The sequence below is a fragment of the Daucus carota genome, chromosome 7, assembly GCF_001625215.2.
Source record: "Daucus carota subsp. sativus chromosome 7, DH1 v3.0, whole genome shotgun sequence".
Taxonomy (NCBI): domain Eukaryota; kingdom Viridiplantae; phylum Streptophyta; class Magnoliopsida; order Apiales; family Apiaceae; genus Daucus; species Daucus carota.
Genome location: NC_030387.2, coordinates 40,253,328 through 40,272,405, shown reverse-complemented (window position 1 = coordinate 40,272,405; position 19,078 = coordinate 40,253,328). Strand labels below are relative to the sequence as shown.

The window sequence follows — 19,078 nt, the reverse complement described above, 5'->3', positions numbered from 1 at the left end:
TCAATGAAGTCATTATATATGTGCAGCAATATCTTCCGCATACATATTAATTGAATAAATATATATCACGTAGTAGATTATGTATATAAAATATTATAAAAAAAAGTAAGTAATATACAAGGAATATGTTGCAATTTGCGAGAGTCTTTCATAATATTTTATATACGATACTTGTATATAAACTAAAAAACACTAAATAATATTGTAAGAAAATTTCTAATTAATATATAAATACACTGAATTATACGATTTCAGGACAATTATATATATAGCCTCTGTATATATAATAAGTTAATAATGGATAAAATAATTAGAATTCAAAAATTGTCTTTGTAGAAAGTGAAGGGAGGAGGTGTCAGGTGTGTTATTATTAATTCTTTTGACGAAGGTGTCAGGTGTGTTATTGTTGTGTGTATATAATCACAAGAGACAGAGAGAGAGAGAGCGAGCAGTTTCTTCTTTAAAGCGTACATCTGTCCTTATTTTCAGAAACTAAACCAACAACAACAAACATAACATAACAAAGAAGCTAAAGGAGAGAGAGATTAAACGAGAGAGACGAGAGAGAGATTAAACGAGAGAGACGAGAGACATGGCTATGGAAGCTTCGAGATCTACGAATCCATCGGCGGATTCATATGTAGGAAGCCTCATCAGCTTGATTTCTAAAGCTGAGATTCGTTACGAAGGCATTCTTTTCAATATTAACACTCAGGAATCATCCATCGCCTTGCGCAATGGTATATATACACATCTCTCTCCCTCTCTCTCCCTCTCTCTATTTGTATATGCGTTTCTCATATATTCTTGCACTTGTTGTGAGATTTTTAATTGAGTGTGAGATAGTAATTGTGTATATGTTTGTGTATTTGTATGTATATGTGTAATATGTGGTGGAAATGCGGCTTTTGTGGCGTCTCTGTTTGTGATTATGACATGTATATGTGTGAATTGTAATCATACATATCATGTATTCAACCTGCATTCTCCACTGTTATCTAGGAATTTGAGATTAGAGCCACGACTATAAGATGTTATATCCTGATTAGTTATTCGAAGTTTATGTGAATACATTGTTAAATAATGTTACAGTTGTCGTTAAAGCTTCTGAGGCTGAACTTAAAAACTGTAATATGATGATTAATAAAAGTAGCTGAAATTGCCTTGTTCTAGTGTATGCTGTATTGCTTTTGTTATCTTCAATTCACCACCTGTTTGAGCCGTCTATGAAATCAGTATATGGTGATCACACATTAGCTTACTATTTGCTCAAAGCATCGTGTTTGGCACATTATTACTGCTCCTTTTTTGACTTGAGAAGATGTCAGACTGAGAAAATTTCGGTTGATATTTTTAATTGTGCATACACACCCATACCCACACACACAAACATGTTTGTGTATTTTTTTATTGTCTAGTTTATCTCGAGATGGATTCATTTTACTTTGCTTTTATTCTTTCAATTCTGCAGTTAGATCCTTTGGTAGTGAGGGACGTAAGAAGGATGGTCCACAATTGCCTCCGAGTGACAAAGTTTATGAGTACATTTTGTTTCGTGGGAGTGACATAAAGGTATTACCCGGTATGATTAAATATTTACTCACAGTTTTTGTGCTCTCTACTCTATCTACATTTAATTTTGGTTAAGGATTAAGGCCAAAGCTCATTGTTGTTTAGGTAATTGGACATAACATATACATTATTGTTTCATGAATTTTCGACGTAGCAATTATTCTATAACATATTTTAAACCCCGACCTGCTTACTGCTTAGGCTTGGCTAGTGCTAATTCTTAAAATATAGAGTTGCTTACAGATGTTAGGAAAGCATGAAGAGGACATGATTTGCCAACTGGAGACATCATGTCTGAAAAATTAATCAAGCACTCAAGTTTAACTCTTGTTCAGACTTCAGCCTTCTTCGTGGGGAATCATCTTACCCTAGCACTGTGATTCAAGCTCCTAAACTAAGCCAAAATTACCTTGCTAAAATATTAAAACACATCAATCTGAAGCAGAAAGTGGGCTTTTAAATTTTTTTTCATAAACCAATGAGTGCCATTTTATAACATATTATTTTTAAATGCTTAAGCTTTCAATTTTGCCTCACAGCATTAAGCGTACACCGGTAACAATCTATCTAGCATCATGTGCTTCATATTAAACTCGATTTCTCAGGCAGCTTCAAGACCTCTGTATATAAACTTGTGTTAAAAGAATATTATCTTCGAGTCGATACAATACTGTGTAGACATAAAAGGAGCTATTAAAGAGGACACTGCAACCTAGTGTGCTGTAATTATATGTTAAGTTATCCTTCCTTTTATAGAAGATTGTGTTGTTATGTGGATTGGAGTGTCTGGAATCTTGATCTACATGGAGCTCTCTGGGGGTGGTTATTGTTTCTTAGGAGATACCACTTTAGTTTCTAGTTCTACATTTTTATCACAAAGTCTATATTTGCCATCATGTTATACTTCTTTGTACTCATTAGCACATCAAGAATTTCAATTGTAGAATCAAAAGGCTGCAAAAGTAAACATATCTTTACATAATTTCATTTTTAAATCCATATATTGTTAATTGTTTAATTGTAGTGTACATGGCATATTTAACATTACTCTAATTGTCTATATGGAGGAAAAGTTTGATTAAAGATTGTAGTCATAGCTCATTGTTTTATGTTAATTGATAATAACATTTTCATTACTGTTTTACGAAGTTCTCATGAAGCAATTTTTTTTTTAAAAAACATATATCTTGAACCCCGGGCTTTCTTTTGCTTGGTTTGTTTTAATTCCTGAGGTATAGAATCCAAGCTTGTAGATGTTATCCAATCTTGAAGAGGATGAGATTGCTTAGTTGACTCATTTGCCAACTGGAGACATCATGTCGGAAAAATTTGTCAAGTTAAACTCTGGTTCTGGACCTTCAGTATTCTTATTGGGAGAATTATCTTAGCCTAGCACTAGATTCAAGGTCCTAATTCCCAACTCCTAAACTTGTACCCAAACCTACTTATCTGACATATTTTAAACTTTCAATCTGGAGCAAAAAGTTGGCTTCTAAGTGTTTTTTAGAATTACCCAATCAAGAGTGGTATTTATAACATTGAATTTTAAACGCTTGAGCTGTTATATTTGCCTCCCAGCATATAATAGGTTCTGCCTGCACTAATAGCAATCCCATCTAGCATCATGTGCTTCATATATATTTAGTTTCTTAGGAAGCTTCAAGACCTCTGTATATAAACATGTGTCAAACAAATGTTATACTTGAGCAGTTACATTACTGATTACAAATAGAAAGAACTTATTCACGAGGACTGCAAACTAGTGTAGAGTAAATATATGTTTGGTTATCCTTCTGGAGTTTATGGAAGATTCAGTTGTTAGTTGTATGTCAGGATCTATATGGGTTAAACTCTGGTTCTGGACTTTCAGTACCTTTATCAGGAGAATTATCTTAGCCTAGCACTATGATTCAAGGTCCTAAGTCATAACTCCTAAACTTGTACCCAAACCTACTTATCTGAAATATTTTATACTTTCAATCTGAAGAGCAAAAAGTTGGCTTCTAAGTGTTTTTTTAGAATAACCCAATCAAGAGTGGTATTTATAACATTGAATTTTAAACGCTTGAGCTGTTATATTTGCCTCCCAGCATATAATAGGTAATGCCTGCACTAATAGCAATCCCATCTAGCATCATGTGCTTCATATATATTCAGTTTCTTAGGAAGCTTCAAGACCTCTGTATATAAACATGTGTCAAACAAATGTTATACTTGAGCAGTTACATTACTGATTACAAACTTATTCATGAGGACTGGAATCCAGTGTAGAGTAAATATATGTTTGGTCATCCTTCAGGAGTTTATGGCAGATTCAGTTTTTAGTTGTATGTCTGGATCTATATGGAGTCTTCTTGGGGTAATTGATTCTTTGGAGATATCACTCATAGTTTATAGTTCTACATTTTCGTTGCATAGTCTGCATTTAGCATCATGATTATATTTCTTTATCCTCATTTGCACATTTAGGATTTCTATTGTATAATCAAATAGTTGCAAAAGTGTTATATGTTTACATAATCTTGTCTTAAATCAATTATACTAAATCGTGATGTACTTGGCATATGTAATGTTACTCTTCATTTTATATACAGCTCATTGTATAATATTTAAATTGTGAATGACTTTTGAATACAAAATTGCATCATTTACAGGATTTACATGTCAAATCTGCGCCACCTGTTCAGACTCCAGCATCTATATACAACGACCCTGCCATTATTCAGGTCACCATATATTTCTTAGTCTTTAACATGAATGGTCATTTTACAAGTGCAAGAATGCTGGTGTCAGGACTGAATTTTTATGTACTTTTACTAGCAGCGAATTATAGTGTAGTCAAATAGAGTAAATACGTATTTTTTCTGGTAGTATACGTAGTCTATCAGATTGTAATTCAGCTTGAATTTCGATTTCATTGATTTTGAGATTATTGATACTTCATTGTTTGGAATTTGATTTTCGGATCATATTTGGTGGTACATTGCCGGTCATATTGCTCTGCTCTAACGGTTATTTGTTTACATATCCAGTCCCAAATTCCACAACAAGCAGCAGCATCTACCAGCTTGCCTTATTCTGATATTACGTCCCGACAAGATTTTAATTCCCACACTTCTCAGCTGGGACTCCCTAAGTCATCACCACATAGCAGTGCATCCATATATCAGCCAGGTGGAAGTTTAGGGTCATGGGGTTCATTGTATCCTTTTCCCGCCACAAATAGCACCTTGTCTGCACCAAAATATGTACAAGAAACTTATGGGGCTGCAGATGGGCTTCAAACCCAGCAGCAGTCTTTACTCCAACCACAATCGAGATTATTGACGCCCCCTTCTATGCATCAAACAATGCCATATCCTGCCATGAGTGCATCTCTACCTAGCAGTTCTAACACTGTACCTGCTCCACCATCGTTAGATATCCCATCTCCTTTGCTGCCATCTTTTAGCCCTATTGCTCCGAATTTACATTCACCTTTGCTTTCTTCTCACTCTTCTGCATTACCTGCAGACTCAACAATTTTAAAGCCTAATAAAGGTCATATGCTAGGTCTTCATTCTGCTGATACGAGTACAAATAGTCTGCAGTTGGTAACTCCACCGACCACTATATTGGATGAGAGTGACTTGACTGCTGGCGCTGTCCAACCTAAATCTGTGGAACCAAGAATCGCATTTAGTAATGTCTTGGAATCTGAGAAGCATGTTTATGATGCATCCGGTTCTCTCTTTAATAGGGGCTTAGCCCCACCTTTGGTAACACCAAATCAGTTTTTGCAGCCTGGAACGGCTGTAATGTCTTCTTCCCTGTCTTCACAGTCTATTCAGAAAGATGTTGAGATGGTTCAGGTATCATCAACTGTACCACTACAACAAACGGTTCCGGGAGCTCAGGCACCACTACTACCTCTACCTACATCAGCTGATTACAAGGTAAAGTGCTCTCATTATCTCATGCAGCAATAATTTATTGAACATTTTCTTTATATGCGAAGTTTTCGTAATTTTAAATCATGTAAGTTGGCCTTTGAACTGCCACTTTCAATTGATACAGGTTTAGTCTCCATCTCTATTGAGGTATCGAAATTCTAACTAGTAACCACAAATCTTTCTTTGATTGGCTACCTATATCCTTATGCTTTTCTTCAAGGCTGCTGGCATATGACCATATGATAAACTATTCTGGTGCATTAGATTCATTATGCAATCTTAACATACGCTATTAAAAGGAACCAGTGTTTATCTTTGCTCTGTGCACTTGAGACTGTTCTATAATAATCCTTCCTAAATCGTTACCATACAAAAATATTTCAATAGAATTAGTCAATGCAATTATCAAGAGTTGTTAATATATGTGCATGTAATGAAAATCGTGTGAATTAAACTTGCTTCTTCCCCTTTTAACTAAAGGCCTGCATGATTACAAGACAAGAAGTGATGGTAAGTGAGGGTGCATTAACACTCATCAGTAAGAAATCAAGTATATCTATAATTCTTTTGTTTTAAGACTAGTAAAATCTACTATCTTAAGATATACACATTTCATTACTCGTCCAATTTGACAAAAATCTTTTCAAGTTTAGTTGCATTGACCCTTAAAGTCCAGTATATATTTCCATTTTCCCACCCTTTATGTCATTTAACTGTGGCCAACAGCTAGGAAAGCATACCCCTAGGTGCAGTCCTAAGCTAATCCCTTCCTGCCTTCTCTGTTTAAAGGAGTTAGAATTGTATATTTGGGTATTAAGCAAATACTTCATGCTTCTTAATTATCTAGGCTTCTTGAATTCTTGTTAAATCTATTTTCTCAAAAATTTCTAGGTACATGGAGATCCTTTACACAGTCGTCAGAATATCAGAGGAAGGGGAAGAGGCCGAGGACACTGGGTAAAATTCTTTGCTTTTTTGTATCTTACTCCTACCATTTTGCTGTTACTGGTTTTTGAGTATATAATTTTATATTGATAATTTAAGTGTCAGTTAGGTTAGGGGTGGGTGACGGCCCTGGGAGTCACTATTTTTAGTGAAATGGCCCTGAAAGTCACGATTCAAAATAATGGCCCTGACTGGCACTTCAAAACGGCACTTAAACTGACGTTTTCAGCAAAACGCCACTTCGGTTGGCGTTTCATTGGGCTGGGCCTTTAAAACGTGAATGAAGATAACGTTTCATCTCTGAAACGTGAGTTAAAGCCACGTTAGTTTTACTCAAAACGTGGGTTCATCCCACGTTGAGAGTGTTAAATTTTTATTTTTTTAATTTGGTTTAATTTCAATAATAAATAAATCATTCTAAAACCCAAATATGAACCCTAAAACATTAAAAACTATTAATCTATATTTTTAAAATTAATCTTTTTAATTTAATATACAGTACGAATTAATCATTCTGCAAGCCAAACCTAAACCCTAAATGTTAACGATTGTAAATTTATTTATTCCGCCGGCGTCTCGGCTTCAGGGCCTTCGGCCCTTCAGCCTCGCATTAATTAGGGTTTAGGCTCGAGAACCCAAACCTAAACCCTAAATGTTAACGATTGTAAATTTATTTATTCCGCCGGCGTCTCGGCTTCAGGGCTTTCGGCCCTTCAGCCTCGCATTAATTAGGGTTTAGGCTCGAGGGAGTAGGGCCTACCGGCCCTACACCCTCAATCCTAAACCCTAACGTCCGGCCAATTAATTACAGTACGAATTAATCATTCTGCAACCCAAACCTAAACCCTAAATGTTAATTTTATAATTCAAAACGCAACTTTAAATTGTGTTTTGGGTGTAAAACGCAACTTTAACATGGATCATTAAAATTATTTTTTTAAAAAAAAAATCAAAAGTTAGTCCAACGCAAGTTGAACTTGCGTTTTGATGGTTGTTTAGCAACGTCACACGAACTGACGTCTTCAAGTGACTGGCTGGGGCCTTTTGTTGGAGTTGTGCCATTTGAGTCATTTCAACTCTAAATCTTGACATTGGGGGCCTTTTCTCTTAGGGGTAGGGGAACTTTTAACATTTTCACTTTCTAACCAAGATTTTTACGATTAACAGTCCTTAAAATCACCTTTCAGGCAACACATAATGTCACTAATTTCACAGAGGATTTTGATTTTGTTTCAATGAATGAAAAGTTCAATAAGGATGAGGTATGGGGTCAACTTGGTAAGAAAAATGCAACTCTAGAGGATGGACATTCTCGAGACGAAGATAATGTTGGGAAAACAACTTCTGACCCCAAGGTATTATGTAGCTCCCATGTTTTTCTTATGTCAAACTCCCACATAACTTGAGAAAGTAGACGCCACTGCTTTACTCAATCATCAAACTGTGCTAGGAAAGAATGTTTTCTTCTTTTTTTCCCTCCACATATATCGACTAATCTCGTTGATGGTTGTCAGCCTGTTTATGTTAAGGATGACTTTTTCGATTCACTGTCTTCCAATACTATTGGTGGATCACACAGAGGGAGGTCTATTTTCTCTGAAGAAAAGAAATTAAATACAGAGGTACAGCTCCAATTAACATTGACCATTATTATACCTATTCCATGGATTGATTTGTCCTGAACTCAACTCATTTGCTCATGGAGTTTTGCTTTTTTTTCCAATAGTTTAGAAGAAGGGATTTTTTTCTCTTAAAATCTTTTATTCAAACCACTGAGAAAGGAAATGAAAAATGACAACTGCTAATGGGGAATTTCTTCACCCAAATTTATTGTTCAACTTTTGTACTTCAGAAATTTAAGCTGGCTGTCTACCATTAATTTTCTTTTGCAGACATTTGGTAATTCTGCAAGGCATCGAGTTGGCCATGGTGGCCGTGGATATGGTCGCAGTGGCTATGGTTTTGATCGCGGAGGTCATGGTTTTGATCGTCGTGGTCGTGGTTTGGGTCGAGATGGCTATGGCTATAATCGTGGTGGAGGATATGGTCATGGTGGACAATCGCGTGACGGTCGTAACAGTGGAAGGAGTTATGGCTATAATGAGAGGGGTGGTTGGGGACATCATGCCACCTAGTTGCAATCGTTTTCTTCCTATATTAATTTAGAGTAACCTTAATGCTATTTGGTTCTTAGCTACAAAATAAGTGGGGGTTGGTTCAAGACCCTGGAAAGCTGCCTTCATCTGGGTTCCCCTTTATATTATGTTCTTTGTGTTTTTGGATCACATTCTCTATGTTAAATGTACTCGGTTTGGAGAATAATAAGACTTGCAAATTAAAGGGTTAGCTCAAGTGGGCGAATAGCATGGTTTATAATTAAGAACGTACTCCCCAAAAGTATGTGCTTCTCAAGTTGTGTTGGTGAACTGTGAACTTATTGAGTGATACTGCTCTGGCTACAGTGATGCACTGCAGTTTTTTAGAATTAACATAATTAACGTTATATTCTGAAAAAAATAAGATCTCCCTGATGACCTGGATTATATGTAAACTGGTACTACTAATCAAATTCTAAAAATGTATAATGTATGTAGGAGATTGAGTCGGCTGTTTGAACTTTGAATGACTGTTTGAGAAAGAATTGTTTGTATTTTAATAAGGCAACAATACTGCTGAAAGTATAATAACAGAGGATTCATCCGAGCAAATCTGTAATTTGGTTCAATTCTCTTCTATTCTCTTCGCTTCTATTATATAATGTTATAGTCCTCGTTTAAATAACTAAATTGCAAATTTGACTAGATTATTTCTCTCCTATTATATAACTGTTATAGTTCGCCATTCAGCATAACATTTAACCATCTGTTTCTCTTCTATTATATAACTGTTATAGTTCGCCCTTCAGCATAACATCTAACCCAGACACCAACTTGAGAGTGTCAAAAGAGTTTAATCTAAACTGGGAACCTCTCCACGGTTGCCTTTCAGTTGCAATATTAATGTTGATCAGAGTGCCTAAAAATAATTATCAGCTTTAATCTACCTCCAAATGTTATCCAAGTCTGTACCTGTTATACACTCATATGGCAATCATCCAAAAGTAACATTAAATTGGCAATTATCGACACTCATGGAGCAATCAATTTTTACCAGCCAAATAACTCTTAAAAGCAAGAAAACAACATCACTTTTAATAATCTGTTAAGCTTGATGTTTTTGCAGCAGAATCCTGTTTAATAATGAGAACTTCAAGAGATCCTATTACAGCACGAGTGAAGTTACAAATCAAACACCAGAGCGCCTATGAAACCAATATGAAAGTTTTTAACATAAACACATCACATGAAACTAGGGCAGACGGGCCCCTTAGAGAGACCAAGCCGAACTTCCTGTCCATGATGCATGTCAACAGGACGAGTCTCCGAGTCACGTGGATCTACAGAAAGCATATAAAAGAAAGTTATGACAGGCCCATCAGTATTATCCAGCTATACTTGCTAGACAAGAATGGTCTGCCAGAGCATTGAGCATAACCATGAATACATTCTTAAAATTGTTAGGAAGAAAATATAATATGAAAGCAACAATACCATTGAGGTAATCTTCAACGCCAAAGTTCTCCAGAGCTCCCGTCAAAGATTCTAAACCCAGCATGGACGATGGTATTGCCCCTGGGGGCCTCTGAAACCTGCAAAATTCAATACCCAGTGTCAATGCGTCATCATTCTAGTTCAACCAATACAAAATCAAAGAATTAGGTTCAAATTCCACTCTCCCCCCTTCTCCAAATAGGCCGAAGTATAGAAAATTAGCTCCGGTTTAAAGCATTAAGCCTCGAGGCTGGAAGCATGTAGTTTGATACCCAACAACATCCAGAATTTAGAACCTCTTACAGTGATTGAATTTATAATTAAAAAATCAGACAATATTACAAGCAAAAAGAATGAAATTACTTTGCATAAAAAGAAAGGTGAAATTATAGAAAAGGAGGCGTGATTGAGGATTAATGTGTAGCATAGATTAGGGAGGCGTGATTGAGGATTAATGTGTAGCATAGATTAGGGAGGCGTGATTGAGGATTAATGTGTAGCATAGATTAGCAAGGCCCCACCCCACCAAGACCCATGGCAATACATTGTTACATTCAAATCCCCACTCCCCTAGAAACTACGTAAACTAGCTTCTAATTAAAAGTTAACAATTGTCCTGAAAGATGGAACAGAAAGAATACAATATCAAGCAGATCATATTACTCACAAAAATAGTATTTCATACAACTTAAAATTAGTTACAGGTACAATTATAACACTTTGGGAGCTACAATTTCTTTATAGAGTTTATTATTTTATCGAGAGTAAATATACACCGTCCCAGTTATGTTGGGACCCAAAAATATATTACTTGAGCGAGATTACTACTTTATCGAGGGTCAACTGTATATGTTTTTAGGTAAGGTATGGGTGGGAGATCTCTAGCAATGCTTTTGACCTTCAATCAATTCCAACAAAAGGAATCCTTGATAGGATAGCCTAGAATCAAGCATATTGTATTATTGGAATATACTTACAAGTTCAAATGACAAATGATTGGTGTGGACGGGGTAGACCTATTTAGTTGAGAAAACTAAGCATTGCCCCAAGAAACCTACAATGGAGATTTGTAAGTGTCTATTTAATATTTTGTTGCCAAATAATTTTCAGTCAATTCCATATTGAACCAAGTATAAGGTCACTATATCCCTCAACAGCTCTAAATCTATTAACAGGCGGAGAAACTGGAGCAAAGACAAATATTAAACTGATATGGTTGAGCCTCAAGTTAATATGTGTTATTTCGATTCCATACTAGACGTTACTAGTGGCACAATAGTAAGCACCTCACAACAACAATCATTAACAAGTTTTAATGATATTTATAGTTGAAAACAATGGTTGAACCAAGAAAAACTAGAACTTGTTAATCCATTCACAGAAGAAACTTACACATCAGGCAATGGAGAAACTTCAGGAGAAAACTAACATTTTCAACAGATTAGACCAAAACAACCCTGACACCGTATTACCCAAACCAATATCCAAACCGTCCAATATCTGGGCCTAATGGCAGCATCCGTTAAAATTTCTTTGCAGATTTATAAAAAACATTTTCTTTACAAACATCATTTGGAATTGATATCCGCTTTATATCGAGATAAAATGGATAACGTAAACTTCATTTCCCTTAGCTAAAAAACTACTCTACGCACCTATACATTACTTAACAAAGCCAATAAAACCCCTAAAATAAGAAGCCCTAATTTAAACAAACAAACAAACAAACTCTACTTAATAATTTTCAGCAGAAACAAGTTGTAGCCAACACAATCCTCAATACACCCCCCTAAGTATTTAACAAAAGAAAGAATCTTTTTCGAACCTCGAAAGAACCTGTCGATCCAGCTCCATCTTGAGTGGGAAAGCTGCTCCGTAAGTATTAGCCAGTATTTTCCTCTTCATCTCCTCTTCTCTAATTTTTGCCTGATTCAATTAGGCATACACATATGAGAAATATACATAAAGCCAGAGAGAGAATGAGAGAGAGAGAGAGAGAGAGAGAGAGAGGGGGAGAGATTGAGAGAGAGAACTAACAGAATGATAAGAAGATTCGAGAGGATGAGATCCGACGATGTCGCTTTTGACACCTTGAAGACCAAAACGAAGCTGATCGTTCTTCAGCTCTCCGATTCCTTGCTCTATTATCTTTGTATCCTCCATTGCTTCTCTCTCTCTGATTTCTCTCTCTCTCTCTCTCTCTCTCTCTCAATCTGTATGTATAGACTGGTATAATCAAACTTTGAGAACACGAAACTGGGAAGTCTTGGGCCTTTACTTTTGCACTTAAAAAGGCTACAGCCCATCACTGAAACATTCTAATTTTATCATGGGCCTATTTGGGCCCGTCACATCCAAACTATCAATTAATCGAGGCCGAACTTTTCACTACAGATTGACCCGGTTTAGATGACGGTTTCTTTAGGAGCCCAAGTTCTTGCACTGTTAATTTTAGGGGTTTTTTCATATGTACTCATATTCAAAAGTTTTTTTTACAAAAATACTCTTATTTTTTAAAACAAATTACAAAAATACTATCTTTCAAAAAAAAATTGCAAAAATACGATGGTTGCATCTGCAATCATATTTGCAACTCCTAGCAACTTTGTATGTAACCACAAATGCAATTTTGAAAAAATCTGTTAAAAATATAATTAATTGCAAAATAAGTTGCTCGTGGTTGCACCCCCTGCGAGGCCAATATTAATATAACAAAAACAACCACAAAATCAACTCAAAATAATCATTATCCCTAATTTTTACATACATGTATAACCTCTTCTTTATCACTCAGCCTCCACCCACCCATCACTGCTCACCATCGTTACCAAGCTGCACCCACACAATACTTCTCACCTCTGCATAGATCGATTTTTTTGAAATCAATCTTGCTCACCATCGTTACCAAGCTGCACCCACACAATACTTCTCACCTCTCCATAGATCGATTTTTTTGAAATCAGTCTTGTTGGTGTTACCGCCACTCTTTACCTCGAATCCAACACAACTGCTCTAATATGATGTTTTTGAATCTAGAAACGTGATTTGCATCGTGATCGAGAGAAATAAGTATCGGCATCGTGTCGATGAGAGAAAGAAAGTGCGAGGAGAGTGGAGAGAAAACCGGTCTTGATGAAAAAGAAAGAAAAATGTGTAAGAGAGAAGATGCAGATGTCAGATGTGCAAGATCGACCGAGCATCGTATGTATGCAAACTTCCAGTTTAAGTTAAAGAAGAAAACGTATTTTTGCAATTTTTTTAGGTAGGCAGTAGTTCTGCAAATATTTTAATAAAAAGTGGTACTGTTGCCAATTTCCCTTAATTTTATTTAAAAAATTGTCCCTTCCGGTTATTTCGGTGGTAAATTGTAACCACTAGTTTTTATATATTTTTTTAAGCAAATGTAAATTTGTTACCAAAATACTAGATATTAACGTAAAGTCCATGTCCATGTGACAAATTTGTACAAATTCTAAGAAATTCGAGTACATGTCCATATTTACGAGTACTTTAATATAAACGTCAAACCCATGTTCATGCGACTAAATATAAGCATGAGTGATCTTGTTGGATTCATATTTACGAGTACTTTAATACGATGAAGTTTTTATATTTAATACTAATACGAAATTAAAAATATTAATGATCAAAAGTGTGTGTTGGCAAACGTGACAAAACCAAACAGAAAAAGTATTTAGGAACAGAGGGAGTACTAGACAAGAGTAACCAAGATGACAAGGCAAATCCATTCTATAGTAATTTAGGGTCCAATTTTTGAAAAATCATCGATCAATATATTTACACAAAAGGAGCGGCGTAATTAAGTGTCAACGTGTCTCTCAAATAATTTCAATCTATTTTTTTTAAATTTTCAAATATCAAGAATAAGAATGATCTTTTTTACTTCGAATATGTGGGAGAAAGTTTCTACTAATTAAATTCAAAAAATTATACTGAAAAAAGCAGTATCATCATTTTTCAGTTTCAGAATTATTTGAATGATGTTTCGAATACTTAAAAAGTGTATGGCACGTACTTTACAATATCACAAATTACCGGACCATTAGATTTGGGACGAAAATTGCTTAAAAACTCAGGATAGGTAATAGCTAATAAGAGTAGATGCAGAGGAAGTGTATACGAGTGTACAAAATCTACACTACAATAGAATAAATAAGATAGTGAGAATGTACCATGCATATCTTTTTAGTGGATCTTTACATTGCTTCTGCATGGCCTTACGAAGACCGATATGTAAAGCATGGTTGAAGACTCTTGAAACCTTGAAGGTTGAAAGTTGGAACCAAGCTCTTCATCTATGTGTTTGTTCTTCAATGTAATTTGACAATATAAGAGCATCTCCAACGGTACTCCTAAATCATTTCTTAAAAAATAATATAAAATATGGCTCCTAGTAAGTTAATACATCGGAAAACGTTAGAACTCCAATCCTACTCTTTATAGTTAGAGCATCTCCAACGGTACTCCTAAATCATTCCCTAAACAATAATATAAAATGTGGCTCCTAGTAAGTTAATACACCGGAAAACGTGAGAACTCCAATGCTACTCTTTATATTTGGCTCCTTATTCACATTTTATATTTATTTTATATAAATGAGAGGAAAAAGTTAACTAAAAGAGAGAGAAAATTGAAGGAAAAATAATATAATATTGAGTTAGGAGCTACTAGATGCTCTTTAAAAGAAAGGAGAGAGAGTAGGCTCCTAAATTTTTAAAGAGCATCTAGGAGCCCATTGGAGCACTAAATTTTGATTTGCTCCTAAATTTTAGACTTAGGAGCTTGTTTAGAGAGCCCCTTGGAGTTGCTCTTAGCTCCTAACTCACATTTTATATTTATTTTATATAAATGGGAGAAAAAAGTTAACTAAAAGAGAGAGAAAATTGGAATGAAAATAATATTATATTGACTTAAGAGCTACTAGATGCTCTTTAAAAGAAAGGAGAGAGAGTAGGCTCCTAAATTTTTAAAGAGTATCTAGGAGCCCATTGGAGAACTAAATTTTGATTTGCTCCTAAATTTTAGACTTAGGAGCTTGTTTAGAGAGCCCCTTGGAGTTGCTCTAAGGCTTATAAAGTACTAGAATGGCAAAACAGGACGCTGATATAAGAGGTTATATTGGTGCCAGGCGTTGTTCTCGAACTCAAATTTTTTTTTCCGCTCGTTTCATTTTCATTCCTTTGTATAAATCTTTTACATTTAATTATTTTGATTTATTCATTATATTCTTCTTTTCATAATTGTATTAACAATTTTGTGTCGAACTAATATAATTCAATAAATGTATTCATACTCAAGAAGTTTGATTTATAAATTTATAAAAAAAATTGTAAAAAATTCGGTGGCCCTGGAGTAGTTGATTAACTAAAGTTTCTGCAAAAGGAGATTCTTCATTTGATTTTGTTTCGTCCTAGGCTGCTCCCTAGTCCCAACTCTGTGTTAAATTAGTACTATGTCGTCCCTCTCATTTTTTTACGTTATTTTTTATCTTTTAAAAAATAATTATGAAACTATATTTTATAAGAGCCTCAAAATCGTGAACGTAAACTACCTGAAGGGATCGAGGGAGTACTATATACTCTTTTTCTAACAATAATAAATACGTAGTACTTTAATTTATATGTTCCAAAAATTTCCGGATTCGATAGATTAATTTTTGATTAATATCCCCGCGAGATGTTTTAGTTATTTAAATTTTAAATTTGATTAATCAATATAAATTTTTAAATGAAATATCAAACAGTAAATTAAATTAATTCAAATATTATTATAACATTATAAAAAAAATATATTCGATTCAATTAATTTTCTAATTAATCTTTATCATCTGATTGATCTCTAATTTACATTTTCATTGATTAATTCTAATTCATCGTGATTCTCAATTTTATGATCATGATAGTATGCGTTATATATAGTTGTGGAAAAGAAACTAGTATACATTATACTCACTAAAAAGGACCACGTACGAGTTAGTATTTATCAGTTATTAAAAAAACCTAAGAGTCTATTGAGTTTAAAATTGTAACTTATGGTTTAAAGTAATTTATGTAATAATTTGAGAGTTTAAAATATGTGCGTGTGAGCATTTTTGACTTATTAATAAATTATGAGTTATTAAAAATATAATAATATAAATAAAACTGATTTATAGATAACTTATGACTCATGGTTAATTTTTATCAAACAAAAAATTATATATTAATTAGTCACTGAAAAAATATGTCAAACTAACCTCTGATTTTAAATTAGTTTCCGACTTATTTTTGATTTTATTGAAAAAGTTCTTAAAAATAATAAGTTATATAATCATTTTTACAAAAATATTAAAATATGTGTCGTATCATCGTATTCAATATATATAGCTCGCAACTCAGGGACGAGCGAGTACAATTTTAAACTCTTAAACAAGAGAGTAATTTTAGAAAATAAAAACTAATTTTGGAAATAATTTCACATCTACAAAAATACTCTTTCATAATATATATATATATTTAACATTTAATATTTTTTATTATAAAAGTAAATGACATATTGAAAGAAAAGAATATATAAATCTACGTTTTCCCAGAAATTAAAATAAGATAAGTATTCAAATTGGACATTATTTCAAACCTAAGAGAGTCCAGAAGAACATAAAGCTACGTACTAACAAAATTTAGTGAAAATCAAGACAAGGGTCGAATAAGACAATAAATACTACAAATCGACAAGGTGATGTAAGAAATATTTATATTATTGTAAAGAATTTACATATATTCCTATAAATATTCCTTCTCATAAAATGGTCTATAGGAAACTCAAGAGTTGGATAACTTACCCGATTAATTCTGATGGACAATTAATCAAGTGGTAAATAAATAAGGTGAGATGGATGGTCCTCTCTCTGTCTATATATATATCCACCTTTTCCATCAAAAGTGTTGGACTTAAGAATAGTGTAAGGGTAACACATAATAGATGTATATAGAAAAGAGAGAGATACTCATACATCTCCATTGAAGCTATTGAAGCACTAACATACAAGACCTTGTTGCATTCAAACAATCATCACCATGTCGTCGGGTATGTATTCTACTTATCTGTGATGATCATACAGTTCAAGATCCGTGGATTCCTGTTACTGTTCCTGTTAGCGTTCTTTTACACTGTTCCTGATTATAACATATAGTGTTATTAGGACGTGGTTCTTTTATTGATTCTTACATGATTCCTTTTAATTATCTTACATGTGGCATCAGAGCCAACGGTTACAGAACGTATGATTATTCCATCATTATAAGTAGCATCCATACATGATTGTTATGAAATCTGGAATTATAATCATCATCAATTGATATTCATCTGATTATTATGTGTTTAGTATATATTGCTATATATGATATATGATGTGTTTGCCTGGAGATATTATGTTGACTCCAAATTATGTTATAATCTTACATGGTGATATTTGGCTATTATGTTTTGTCAAATTTTATGGGTTATATATTTTGAGTACTACCCACAGGAGTACTTGGAATATTAAACTAATGAATAAATTTAAGTACTGCCCACAGGAGTATTTAAATTTAATCTTATGGAAGGATTTAAGTACTACCCACAGGAGTATTTAAATCTTGATCTTATGGAAGGTTTTGAGAACTACCCACAGGAGTGCTCAAAATCCTTGAACTGAAAGATTTATTTTATGTGTTACCTTAAGATTTGATTCTTGTATCTCTTTGCAGTCAACACAACTTCGGCTCTTAATTCTTACGCTACATCTATTGTTAAGCTCAATGGAACCAACTACTCAGAATGGAAAGAGCAAGTTGAGTTCTCATTGGGAGTTCTTGAATTGGACATGGCTCTCCTAAGAGATAAACCAAGTCCACTTACTGAATCAAGTACTCCTGAAGAGAAAAAGTTCCATGATGATTGGGAAAGATCCAATAGATTGAGCATGATGTTTATGCGGATGGTGATTGACACTAACATTAAGTCATCACTTCCTACCACTGATAATGCTAAGGAATACTTAAAGAATATTGAGGAAAGGTTCAAGACAGCAGATAAATCCCTTGCGGGAAAGCTGATGACGGATCTTGTAACCATGAAGTTTGATGGTTCTCGCACCATGAATGCTCATGTCATTGAAATGATCAACCTTGCTGCCAAACTTAAGAATTTGGGATTGGCAATGGATGATGCTTTCCTTGTCCAATTTATTCTGACTAGTTTGCCTCCGGAATATGAACCATTCAAGATTCATTACAACACTATCACGGAAAAGTGGAGTTTGAATGAATTGACTAATAAATTGGTTCAGGAGGAATCTAGGCAAGGATCACAAGGTATTAAGGCAGCTCATTTCACTCAAGGAACTGCTAAGCAGGCTGGGAAAAAGAATAGTAAAAGAACACCAATTAAGTCTGATGAGTCTGATCAACCATTAAAGAAGAAAAGGAAGGATAATGTATGCAAATTCTGTAAGAAGCCTGGACATTTCCAGGTGGATTGCAATAAACGTAAGGCTTGGTTCGAAAAGAAAGGTAACCCAATGGGTTTTGTAAGTTATTTCGAATCAAAGCTAACTGATGTTCCTTCCTCTACTTGGTGGATAGACACCGGTGCTAATGTTCATGTTTCGAATTCCATGCAGGGATTCAGTACGATCCAAATTACAAATCCAAGTGATCAGGATTTTATTTTTATGGGAAATAAAGACAAAGCTCCGGTGAAAGCTATTGGAACTTATCGTCTTAATTTAAGTAGTGATTATGTATTGGACTTGTTCCAAGCACTTTATGTACCGTCTATTTCCCGTAATCTTATTTCTGTAAGTGCACTTGATAAGGCTGGATACTCTTTTGAGTTTGGCAATGGAAATTTCAGCTTGTTTAAAGATTCCAGTTGTATTGGTTCTGGAATTTTGATTGATGGTTTTTACAAGCTAGAACTTAAGAATCCAAATGCTGAAATAAATTTTACCCTGCATGATAAAGAAACAAAGCCCAAGCCATCTAAAGATGACACGTA

At 34.4% G+C, this 19,078-nt stretch overlaps 2 protein-coding genes across 2 annotated transcripts; one reads left to right on the top strand and one right to left on the bottom strand.

The window, feature by feature from the left end:
- The first annotated feature begins 396 nt into the window (after window positions 1-396).
- LOC108196024 (protein decapping 5) lies at window positions 397-8,795 on the top strand. Its single transcript, XM_017363081.2, has 8 exons — window positions 397-740; window positions 1,472-1,572; window positions 4,227-4,298; window positions 4,605-5,507; window positions 6,396-6,461; window positions 7,637-7,804; window positions 7,964-8,071; window positions 8,342-8,795. Exons 1-8 carry the CDS (start codon window positions 593-595, stop codon window positions 8,582-8,584), a joined length of 1,809 nt encoding a protein of 602 aa, XP_017218570.1. The 5' UTR covers window positions 397-592; the 3' UTR covers window positions 8,585-8,795.
- Window positions 8,796-9,613: 818 nt separating this feature from the next.
- On the bottom strand, window positions 9,614-12,267 carry LOC108193624 (cyclin-B1-2-like). The gene is made up of 4 exons (XM_017360361.2): window positions 12,077-12,267; window positions 11,865-11,965; window positions 10,040-10,137; window positions 9,614-9,885 (listed from the first exon to the last, which is right to left on the bottom strand). The coding sequence occupies exons 1-4, from the start codon at window positions 12,200-12,202 to the stop codon at window positions 9,788-9,790; spliced, it is 423 nt and encodes a 140-aa protein (XP_017215850.1). The 5' UTR covers window positions 12,203-12,267; the 3' UTR covers window positions 9,614-9,787.
- Window positions 12,268-19,078: the final 6,811 nt, after the last annotated feature.